Source organism: Amblyomma mixtum, chromosome 8, assembly GCF_055824585.1.
Source record: "Amblyomma mixtum isolate Tamu chromosome 8, ASM5582458v1, whole genome shotgun sequence".
NCBI classification, from domain to species: Eukaryota; Metazoa; Arthropoda; class Arachnida; order Ixodida; family Ixodidae; genus Amblyomma; species Amblyomma mixtum.
Window position 1 is genome coordinate 34,667,917 of NC_143019.1, and position 12,524 is coordinate 34,680,440.

Sequence of the window (12,524 nt, forward strand, 5' to 3'; positions counted from 1 at the left end):
TGATGAACACACATCTAATCAGAGAGTCGTAACATGTTAGTTATAGGGACCGACACTCTAGCTCACTTGAGACCATGAGCTGTTCTTGCTTGAGGCAACTAATGCGCCGTGTTATGCTTCCAGGAAAGAAATGGGCAGTGAAATCTAAAAAGTCGGTTAGGCTGACATTTGGTCCGAACGCCGAACGCCCTGAAAAAAATCGATCGTGGGTTCAAAAGCATCCGATTTCTGATTTCCCCGAGACGCGCAGCTGTTGCTTCAGATATAATGGTTTGACCATGCGGCTATACATTGCACTAGTGATCAGCGCTGCAAGAAGTGTGGGGCCGCCCTCAATTTCCAAGCTTCTAATGCGATCTTCGTTTCTGTCCGTCCGATGAGTTTCGGTGGCTGCCACTTCCATATCAGGCCCTTACTTTGCAGAAAGTCTTCATTACTGGTCCCAAAACACAACCTAGAGAGGAGTCTGCACCAGAAGGACACCAGTTTCCTTCGTAAAAGTCGAGTGCTCGAGTCTCTTCTACAAAAAGTGAACATGTTTCTGACGGACCTGATCCCAGCCAGACGTCACTCTCCCCTGCGTGCGAGTTGCTATCAAAAAGGTACGAAATTTCGTTGGAAGGGAAATTTATTTGGAACGAAAATAGCCTTGCGTTTTACACATATCACCCTTTTGTACGGTCAGCGGCTTGCCCTTTTCCCGCCGGTTTTGTTTGCTTTCACGGGAGCCTTAGTATCACCAGAGATACTGTCTCAGCTCCTAACACTTCAAGTGCTTTTGCGTCCGTCTTATCTTGGTCGCTCATTTGCTTGCGCACGCTTTGAGCGCCCCGTACTATGAGAGCTCGCGCCCTTTGTTCTCGTGTGTCCTGACGCATTCGCACAGTTCTAGGTGCTCTAACTGCAAGACCTTCCGTCCGATGGCCTGTTACGACCTTACAGTGGATCACTTACGATTCTGACTGCACGATTTTGTCCACAGCTTTCGTAAGTATCGGATTTTCCTGCGCTCTGGCTGCTAGTTTCCTCCTGTCTAAGTTATACCCCAGTTGCCGGAAGCACTGTAATTGATTATCCCGGTTTAATTACGCCGTTGATTCGTGCCGCGGCTGCGCACAAATCAACTTCTGGAAACATTAACTATATGGTACCATTTCTGCTAAACATGGTGAAAATGCATTTTATGGTTCCATTAACCTAACTCGTAAAGCATTGCGTGAAATATATGTTGCTAGACAGTTTTCTTAGTATTAGTACTCAGTTTTGACTTCGTTGCGGAAATTGTGTGATTACACAAACGGAGTCAATGTGTTGTTTGCCTTCTCATCAGGACCTCACATGTATACAACGCTTTATAGTACTAATTCAGCTTAAGTTAAAGACAACGCAGCGAGCTATGGAAAGAAAAATGATAGGTGTGACGTTAAGAGATCGGAAGCGGGCGGAGTGGGTGAGAGAACAAACGCGCGTTAATGATATCCTAGTTAAAATGAAGAGGAAGAAGTGGGCTTGGGCAGGGCATGTAATGCGAAGGCACGATAACCGCTGGTCCTTAAGGGTAACGGAGTGGATTTCAAGAGAAGGCAAACGTAGCAGGGGGCGGCAGAAAATTATGTGGGCGGAGAAGATTAAGAAATTTGCGGGAATATAGTGGCCGCGGCTGGCGAAGGACAGGGTTAATTGGAGAGACATGGGAGAGGCCTTTGCCCTGCAGTGGGCGCAGTCAGGCTGATGATGATGATGATGATAGTACTAATTCTATTCGATTGTAGCGCAATTGCTGGTATCGAGATTTTTTTTTATTTAAATTATGTTGATGGATGGAGCGCGTGTATTCTACTGAAATATACTTTTGTACATGAAGTATTGTAATTGAAGTATTTGTATTTCAAGTATGTATTCTATTGCGAAATTGGCTTCCATTTGAACCATTGCACTGTGCATACAAAGTTGCTGTTGCCAAAATGACTCCGTGACCTTATCAAACTATGCTCACAGCTTTTGGTCAGGAAAGCTATTAACATTGTACCAATGTTGAAAATAAATTTTATTAGATTTTATGATGAGTTTTCTACTGCGAAATTTATTTTGACAACGAGGACCTGACAAAAATGTGACTGCCGCCACCGGAAACTGAACCACTGGCTCCGTCTTCCCAGCTGGAACACGAAGCTCGCTCGCTCGCTCTCTCTCTCTCTCTCACACACACAAACACACACACACACACACACACACACACACACACACACACACACACACACACACACACACACACACACACACACACACACACACACACACACACACACACACACACACACACACACACACACACACACACACACACACACACACATACATACACACACACACACACACACACGCACACGCACACGCACACACACACACACACACACGCGCGCACGCACGCACACGCACACACTGACGAATCCATCGGGGATCGAAATGCTGAATGTCAGGCACGGCATGCAAAAAGGTACGTCGATTGTACAAAGAGTATTGTCTGAAAGATACCATTGTCCGGCGGCTACTCCTACTTTGGACAGAGCGGACGGCGTGTAAATGACCGACTGCAAGAGCATACCAGGAAAGGACGAAAAATACCTGAAACTCTTGCGATTCACTGTCGCGACTGTGACTTCGAGGGCGGTGACCACTATACTCCTGATTTCGAGAGATGCATAGTTATTGACAGCCATCTTTCATAGATCACAAGGGAAGTGCTGGAGGCGCAGCAAATAGATAGGGTACGTAATGACAGTGTAAGCACTCCATCATTCGCAGAAGGAGATTCGGTATCTCTGCCCTAACTGCTTAAAAACATCACTTCAGCTTCTGTTGTAGGTAATATGTTTTTTCTTTCCTCTTTTTTTCTTGCTGTGACGTTTCTATATATTTTCATCAAAGGTTAGAACTCAATTCAGTCGGAAGTTACGGCTTGCATGTCCCATTTAATCGTCTTTGTACACTTAATATCATTTCCACATGGACCTCCTGGGTTCCACATGGGAACATTTCGGTAGTCTGCCGTTTTGTGGGTCTGCACGTTCATTCGTTTGCTGAAGGAATGCTGATGGCGGAGAAATTTCGCGTCGAAAATGAAATCGTTTGGCTCGCATCCCTGTTAAAATTCGTGACATTCACAATGAACCCAAGAGCGATGCGGGTTCTTGCTATGTTGCCTTCGAGTTGCGACACACTAACAGCCTGAGGCAAGAAAAACGCAACCAGAGCGAAACATTTATTTGAGTGGCGTTTTTTATAGCCCTCCGGTGCCGTTATAGTTACACAGAGAGATCTAAAACAGAGAGCAGATAAAATGATTTCGCTTACAAGAGAGTTCACGCCAGCTGAATAACAATAAAGAGCCAAGTTCACGTGGATAATAGTGGGCATTTTATTATCGGACGCGTACACTGCTTATTCAAGTGAGCACAGCGTACTACGCGGACGCATGGATAGCAGTCTAGTTATTTATTTTATTCTAGGTATTCACAAGCACTCCGAAGATGGAGAGTAGAATTGAGAATAATTGATAAATAAGGCACCCTGTCAATTAATAACTCATAACAAAGTTAACTTTTAGGTCCTATGGTTAGCATTCCGGGTATTGAATGCTCAAGAAAAAGCGACGGACGACCGAAGATGACAAGGATTGTCCGGTCCAATCCCGTCGTCCCTTTCTTTCTCCTGACCTTTCAATTTCGGGATAATGAACCCTTCTGGAAGCTCTGGTAAGAGAAGCGAAATGAAAAGGTTCCCCAAAGCTTAAAGAATTAATATATTCGGTGCGATTTATCACATTAATCCCTGTAATCCTACTAATCCGAAGTAATCAGTGTGCTTCACTATTTTATACTATCATAACCAGTATCAAGAGGCTAAATGGTTTATAACCTTAGAAAAGTTACCTTTTTTGACATAGGCCCATTCGTTGTCGATCGTCGACAAGAATAAATTTTATTTCTACTAAGTGTTTGAACCGGTAGCTTTGAATTACATTCGTTCTTTATAACTGTTTCAGGTCCGATCACGCTGGGGGAGCGATGAACATTGAGAATTACAAATCCATCGATGGCTTGCAGATGCATAGACTCTTCCACGAGGACACAGTACGAGCAGTCTTCTCCTACAGACCACGCCCCGACGATGTATTTCTCGTATCATTTCCCAAGTGCGGAACAACCTGGACGCAGTACCTCGTCCTCAGTATTCTGTCCAGAGGCAACCCACCAAGAACCCTCGCGGATTTCCTGCTGGCTTCTCCCTACCTCGAGCTCATCGGTGTCGAAGCCGCAGACAGGATGCCTCGGCCTGGCCTCCTAAAAATCCACCTGCCTGCTCACAAGGCACCTTACTCAGAGGATGCAAAGTACATCTACGTCGCAAGGAACCCTTACGATGTGTGCGTTTCTTTTTACTACCACCTAAAGGGGTTTACTCCAAAGAGGATAAAGGACGTATCGTTCGCGACGTTCCACGAACGATTCATCGCTGGGAAGCTGTCATATGGAGACTACTTCGACCACCTGCTCTCCTGGTACGAGTACCGCGACAGGTCAAATGTACTGTTCTTCACTTACGAAGAAATGAAGAAGGATACGGGATCGTGGGCTCTGAAAATTGCCGAGTTCCTCGGAGAGGAGTACGCAAGCGAGCTTCGAAGGGACCCAGCGGTGCTTGGGAGAGTTTTAGGCGCCACAAGTTTTGAGACTATGAAGGGACTTTTCTTCAGTAACATAAAGAACATGTTGATTCCGGAGCTGCTTAATCTGCCGCCCGAGAAAGCCTTGAAATCTGTCGAAGTGTACCGTGATTCGTGGTTCCGGAGAGAGGAAATGCACGAGTGTGAAAGCTTCATCCGCAAGGGTACTGTGGGTGACTGGAAGGCTCATTTCACTCCCGAGATGATAACGAAAACTAAAGAGTGGATTAAACGGAAGACCGAGCGATCGGACATCATGCAGCTCTGGCGCGATATTGAGCTGCCATAATTTTTCTGTAGCATATAATACGCATAATTTGCTTATTTCAAAGCACAGCGCACACTCTGCATAGTTTTAAGATTTGAGGTCCAGCGGGAATATTCAATAAACAGACTCGCCGTCTATTGGAATCAACGGGGTGAGCTATGCATTGCCGCCAGTCATTTGTTCTGAGGCGAAGTGGGCTGGAATATTTTCTTTATGGACCGAAATTTGCAGCAATCGCTACATCTTTCTTTATCTTTAGTTAAATACAATTAAGAAAGATAGTTCCTGGAAATGCAGAGGAAACACATGTTGTTCTTTGGCCTCGTGACACAAGCATCAGATTTGAGTGTGTGAACGTAGTAAATAAATGCTGGACACCACGCTGTTGTTGTTGTTGTTGCTGTGACTGAAGGAAGAATGGAAAGGAAATTGCATGGGCCTTCCCATTGGCTCGGGCTCAGCCACAATCGCTGCTACGTGCAGACGGAGCAGAGTTGAAAGACATGAGAGGAAAGACGTAAGGAGACGCACATCTCAAAACCGCGTCCGCCCAAGCGACGACGCTGGTGTTATGAACAGATACCTCCCTAGCAGCAATTTATAAACACTGTCTTGTCACCAGACACCACATGGGCGAGCACCAAAAAGCTTCGACATTTTATAGCTCCTGTAATTCCATTTTAGCAACTCGTAAAATGGGTTGCAGTACAATTGCATGCTTAGTTTGCTTTTGCACGCAGCTTTACGTAGCGAGTCGCATAGAATAAAGTACAACTGCTCGAGAACTTCGTGATCAATTCACTGCTTTTTCTATGCGCTGATGTTCATGGTAAATGAATTTTATCTTCAGTGATCTGTTATGCGTATTTAGTTTGCCTTTTTTTTTCAGAAAAGCTGTAACTAGTTGCACAACTTCAGGAGCCTGAATTTGGAGGCAAACAACGGTGATTAAGTTGTTTTGTTGGTGATAAAGTAAGCATGATCGGGCTGCAGACAAGCGCCGGCACTGAGAAGTAAATTAATCATTTAAACATTAAGTGATAACGCCGGTGCTTATTAGGGAAACACGACACACATACGTGTATATCTATTAGAAGGGTATACTATTGTGAAACCAGATAGATATAAATACCAAATGATGCATCCATTCAGAGTTATACTGCAGTGCGACCACTGCTTTAAACCTCGAGAACTTTTTAGAAGCGCGTGTTACGTTTTTTTTTTGCGCGTCTAATGACGCCATGAAATGTTGTACCGCGGAATGCAGCTGATAGTAGTGCCTTTGTACATTCTGAGTTTATGGGTATATACTTCGGAGTATATGGGTTAGAGGACGGCAAATGACACTGTCCAGAATGCACGTGGTCATATGCATGCATGTGGATTTTCGTCAACGCGTCAACGCACAGCTGGTCGGACGTGATATTTCCCGGGATGACTGTTGGTGCTGATGATGACGCCTACATCGCATTACTACGAACTGACGAAGCCGCTGCAGCAAAGTATGAACCATTCCCGGTCACCATGAATCTGATGAAGGCGATGAATAGGAGGCCTACCTACCTTCAGCTGCCGCGGCCGCTTTAACCGCGATCAATTAATCGCGTCTCTAGATGGGATTTTAGCAGGAGTGGCCTCAGCTTGGAGCACATGACTGCGTTGTAAATGCTTCGAACACTTACAAAAGGGGCCTATAGACAGTCTATAGACTTCTTAAAGACTCTGCTGCCTTCCTATAGATATTGTAACGTAACGTTACAAAGAAGTCTCCTGCGCCGAGGAACACCGGCAGCCAGTCAGGTCAGCACGAGACGGAGCAGAGTCACTTCGTCTTTCTCCAATGGCCCGTTGCGTTCTTCCTCATCTTCTAAGGAAGGCATGTGTCATTGCCCCCCTTGTTTGCAGCATCGCCTCGATGCGGCCGACTAGGAGCATACTGGTGAGCTACGGGCTGACAGATAGTGGGCTAGGTTGGTACAGGAGGAGCACAACACAAAACGGGGTACTATCCGTCTCCAGATCGGTCAGCAGGGCGGCCGTGGTAGGGTTTCATTCGGACGACGTGTACAACGTCAGTGAGCTTGCGTCGTATGCGGCTTGAGGGGTCTCGGGTGGCAGATTCTACTTCGTAAGTAACGTCACTGATGCGGCGGAGGACACGGTATGGTCCGAAGTACCGGAGCAGTAATTTTTCAGACAGTCCGCGATGGCGAACGGGTGTCCAAATCCATACATAGTCTCCAGGCTCGTAGGAAACGAAGCGCCGTCCCTGGTTGTAGCGATCAGCGTCTAGTTGCTGTTGTAGGTATATGCGCTGCCGTGCCAGCTGCCGCGCTTCTTCTGCACGCTGAGCAAAACTAGCGACGTCCATATTAAGTTCACTTTCGCAGTCGGGGTATACGGGCAACATCGTATCCAGGGGAGTGGTCACTCGGCGGCCGAAGACAAGCTCGAAGGGAGTAATCCGCGTCGTCTCTTGAAGTGCCGTATTGTATGCGAACGTGGCGTATGGGAGAATTTGATCCCAGGTCTTATGCTCTATATCCACGTACATGGACAGCATGTCGGCCAGAGTTCTGTTTAGCCGTTCCACCAGGCCGTTAGTCTGCGGGTGGTTCGCCGTGGCCCGTCTACGGCTAGTGTGTGTAAGATTCAGCACTGCCTTAGTCAGGCGGGCCGTAAAAGCTGCCCCACGGTCGGTAATAATAATAGCCGGGGCGCCATGGCGCAATACGACGTCGTGAACAAAGAATGCGGCGACTTCGGTGGCAGTTCCATTTGTGAGCGACGCGGTCTCAGAATACCGGGTCAGGTAATCCGTCGCGACAACAATCCAACGCTTTCCATTAGTTGACTTTGGAAAAGGGCCAAGAAGATCCATTCCCACTTGTTGGAAAGGAGTTTTCGGTGGAGCAATAGGTTGAAGAAATCCGGCTGGTTTCATGGGGGGAGATTTTCGACGTTGACAGTCACGGCAGGTTTTAACATAGGATCGTACTGAAGGTAATAATTTCGGCCAATAATACTTCGCCCGAATTCTGGCAAACGTGCGCCTAACTCCCAAGTGGCCGGCGGATGGTTCGTCGTGACAAGCGCTCAAGATGTCAGGCCGTAGGTCCATAGGTACTACGAGCAGGAATGTCTCTTGTGATCTTTCAAAATTGCGCTTGTAGAGAACCCCACTTCGTAAAATGTATGACTGCAAGCCACGACGAAAAACAGGCGGTACCCGACCACCGCGGCCTTCTAGATACTCGATGAGCGGCGCCAGCTCCTGGTCCTTGCGTTGAAGGTCAGCCATATGGGGTTGAGTAATGGCCCCAATGAAGGGAAAATCGTCGGCGTTTTCTACTGCAGCGGAGTCTAAGGGCGCGCGTGATAAGCAATCTGCGTCTTGGTGTTTAAGTCCCGACTTATAAACAACGGTAACATCATACTCTTGAAGACGAAGGCTCCATCGAGCCAAGCGTCCAGACGGGTCTTTGAGGCTGGCCAGCCAGCACAGCGAATGATGGTCGCTGACAATACGGAAGGGTCTTCCATACAGGTATGGTCGAAACTTGCTTATGGCCCAGATTACCGCAAGACACTCCTTCTCGGTCGTTGAATAGTTCGCCTCCGATCGGGATAGTGTTCGACTCGCGTAAGCTATAACTCGTTCTACGCCATCTTGCCACTGGATAAGTACAGCCCCAAGGCCAACGTTGCTGGCATCAGTGTGGACGTCAGTTGCTGCGTTTTCATCGAAATGGGCGAGTATGGGGGGCCTGTGGAGGCGGCTTCGGAGCTCCTGGAAAGCTTGTTCTTGATCGCCTCCCCACAGGAAGGGTATGTCTTCTCTGGTTAGTGCTGTCAATGGTTCAGCTATCTTGGAGAAATCTTGGACGAAGCGTCGGTAGTAAGAGCAAAGGCCCAGAAATCGCCGAAGTGCCTTTTTATCGCTGGGACGTGGAAAACTTGACACTGCGGTAGTCTTGTCGGGATCAGGGAGAACGCCCTGTGCACTGACAACATGGCCGAGAAAGCGAAGTTCTTTGAAAGCGAAATGGCATTTCTCCGGCTTGATCGTTAATTGTGCGCCTTTGAGTGCTTGAAGCACAATGCGCAACCGGTCCAGGTATTGCTCGAAAGTAGGCGAGAAAACGACGACATCATCTAAGTACACTAAGCACGACTGCCACTTCAGACCTGATAAAACCGTGTCCATCATACGTTGGAACGTGGCCGGCGCAGAGCAAAGACCAAACGGAAGTACCTTAAACTCGTATAGGCCGTCGGGCGTCACAAATGCAGTCTTCTCTCGGTCTCTCTGATCCACCTCGATTTGCCAGTATCCGCTTTTGAGGTCTAATGAGGAGAAGTACCTGGCATCGCGCAGACGGTCGAGGGCATCATCAATCCTGGGGAGCGGATAGACGTCCTTTTTGGTCACGTTGTTTAGTTTCCGGTAATCGACACAGAATCTCAGGGTGCCATCTTTCTTCTTGACGAGGACTACTGGCGACGCCCATGGGCTCGTCGAAGGCTGGATTACGTCGTCCGCAAGCATCTCATTCACTTGCGTTTGAATGGCTTCACGTTCCTTAGGAGAAACCCGGTACGGGCGTTGGCATACCGGTAACGTGGCCTCATCGGTTATGATGCGGTGCTTGGCGACAGGAGTACGACCGACCTTGGAGCCAGTGGCGAAGCAGTCTGCGAAATCAGTCAGAAGAGCCGAAAGAAGATTCCTTTGATCGGGCGTCAAGTCCGGGCTAATTTTAACGGTTTGAAGGAGACGGCAAGATGTAGCCTCCTCTTGAGGGTTGGCCCCGGCGGTGCATAAACGAGGCGAGGCAGTAACGTCGTGAAGGAAGGCAACAGCCGTTTCCTTGGCGAGGTGCCGCATCTCCTTAGCAAAATTCGTCAGGAGGACAGTAGCACAACCGTTATGGAGTTGAACGAGTCCTCGAGCAACGGCTATCTCCTTCTCGAGAAGTAGCGGGAGGTGCCCATCCGCGATGCCCTCGTAGTCGTGAAACAAGTCATGACGCACAAGAACAAGAACACTAGACCGTGCTGGCACCCTCACATCATCGTCGACAATACGCAGAACGTTGAGTTCCGGATCCTCGATTTCAATGCGCTCCACGGCCCGTTTCGTCGAGAACGTCACACGCGCTTCTTTCAGGTCAATGACAGCGCCGTTAGTCTGCAGGAAGTCTAGGCCAAGGATCAAGTCTTTGGAACACTCGCGAAGTACGACGAATTCTCCGACATACACAAAACCCCGGATGCCGACACGCGCTGTGCACTTGCCTACAGGGGTAATCAAGTGACTTCCCGCCGTGCGAATTTTCGGGCCGGACCAGTGCGTCAAAACTTTCTTCAATTCGCGGGCGAGGCCGTGGCTCATTACCGAGTAATCTGCACCGGTGTCTAGTAACGCCGTTACATCGGCTCCATCAATCTTTACGCGCAAATCGGAGGTAGTGTGTCGGATGCTGTCGCCACCTGTCCCAAGCGGAATGTCGTCATATCGGTCGAAGGTAGCCCGTCGGATGCTGTTGCTACCTGACCCCAGCGAAATCTCGTCGAGCCGGCGTGACGAGGACGGAGGATCTTCACATTTCGCGACATCAGCGACCCTGCCTCCGAAGGCCGCTGACATTAGTTTTCCCGGCGAGGGCTGGGAGAGCGTCGGCGTCGGGGATAGCTCGGACTTGAGGAACGGTAACTTGTTGGGGACGTAGACCGACGTTCTTGGTAGCCGGACGTAACAGGATGCTGTTGCGCAGCAAGGTAGCTTTCGATTTCAGTAGGCCGCTCGCCATTTTGAGGGCAGGGGTCGTCCGGTGCGAAACCGCGCAGGCCGACGCGGCGGCACGGGCACGCCCGGTAGAGGTGACCTGCTTCACCGCAATGGAAGCAGAGGGGCCGACGGTCGCGGGCCCGCCATATTTGACTCTTACGGGGTCGCTGATAGGTTGGCGCAGGGGTGTAGCGAGGAGGACCCTGCGGCTCCATTGCTGGAGCTGCGGTATTGATACTGTTGTCTTGCGTGGGAGCCCTACGTAGGACGGACGCGTAGGTGGGTCTCGCGTCGAGCTGGTAGGAAACGTCAGGAACTCGCTCAGCTGCCATACGCACCTCGTCCCGGACGACTTCAGCTAGTGATGGAAAGGACGGCGTGTTGCAAGGCATCCGGAGTGCTTGCAGTTCTTCTCGCACGACAGCACGGACGAGGTTGCGTAGTGCATCCATATCGCTTCCGCCCTGCATAGGTAGTGCGTCGGACCCAATGATGTTCACGTCGCGATTGTATTGACGAGCCCGGTGTTGCAGCGTCGTCTCCATGGTGCTAGCCTCACTGAGGAACTCCGCAACAGTGCGCGGTGGGCTGCGCACTAGTCCTGCGAAAAGTTCTTGCTTCACGCCTCGCATCAGGTGGCGCAGCTTCTTGTCTTCTGGCATCTGTGGGTCTGCGCGCTTGAAAAGACGCGTCATGTCTTCATAAAACATGCGCACGCTCTCGTTTTGGCGCTGGTTCCGCGAGTGCAGTGCAGCTTCTGCTCGCTCCCGGCGGTCGGCGCTTGGAAAAGTGGTCTTCAAGTCACGACAGAAGGCTTCCCAGGATGGAAAGGAAGCCTCATGGTTTTCAAACCATGTCCGCGCCGACTCTTCAAGAGCAAAGTAGACGTTGTGGAGCTTACGCTCATCGGTCCACCCGTTATAACGTGCCACACGCTCGAAGGCCTCGAGCCAGTCCTCGGCGTCCTCAAACACGTCTCCATGAAAAGACGGTGGTGTTCGCGGCTGATGGCAGAGGATGTTTGCGGGAAGCCTACTCTCAGATGTCATTGCCGCAGGTGTTACAGGGGCCCGAGGCTGCGTCGACCTGGTAGCGGCCGGAAGGGGTCCAAATTCCGGGGGCTCTCCACGTAGGCGGCGGCCGAGGCGCTGATGTACCGGAGTAAGCTCCGTAGTGAGAGGTAGATTATGCGCTGGAAGCGTACCCGGCACTGCCTCCACCAGATTTGTAACGTAACGTTACAAAGAAGTCTCCTGCGCCGAGGAACACCGGCAGCCAGTCAGGTCAGCACGAGACGGAGCAGAGTCACTTCGTCTTTCTCCAATGGCCCGTTGCGTTCTTCCTCATCTTCTAAGGAAGGCATGTGTCAATATTTCTTTTGTGTCTATTCATAGTCTATAGCCTGCTGTATTTACTAAAAATGCATGGGAATCAATCTATAGATGGTGTATAGTCGGTCTATAGCATTTGTATTGCCTATAGACTACTTTATGGACAGAAATGTATAGACAGTAGACTGTCTAAAAAAATATTTTCTAAAGGAAAGCTTCCCTGTACGGTCTGGATTGGGGACGCTGAATAGCATTGCATACATTTAAAAGTAATAACAGCCAATTTTGTCTGACAGTGTGTTTTCGGATGTAATATGGAAGTCCGCTTATTATACGTACTCCGGCTACAGGAAACTTTATCACGCGACGGCCGGGTTCTATATAAGTGCACTCAACTGTGAGGGGCAA

At 49.3% G+C, this 12,524-nt stretch overlaps 2 protein-coding genes across 2 annotated transcripts in view; both read left to right on the forward strand.

The window, feature by feature from the left end:
• LOC149332012 (sulfotransferase 2A1-like) overlaps positions 1-12,524 on the forward strand; it is a 252,829-nt gene that overhangs the window by 201,701 nt on the left and 38,604 nt on the right. The gene's annotated exons all lie outside the window — the stretch shown is intronic.
• LOC149332026 (sulfotransferase 1 family member D1-like) lies at positions 4,068-5,015 on the forward strand. Its single transcript, XM_089555660.1, has one exon. The coding sequence runs from the start codon at positions 4,068-4,070 to the stop codon at positions 5,013-5,015; it is 948 nt and encodes a 315-aa protein (XP_089411786.1).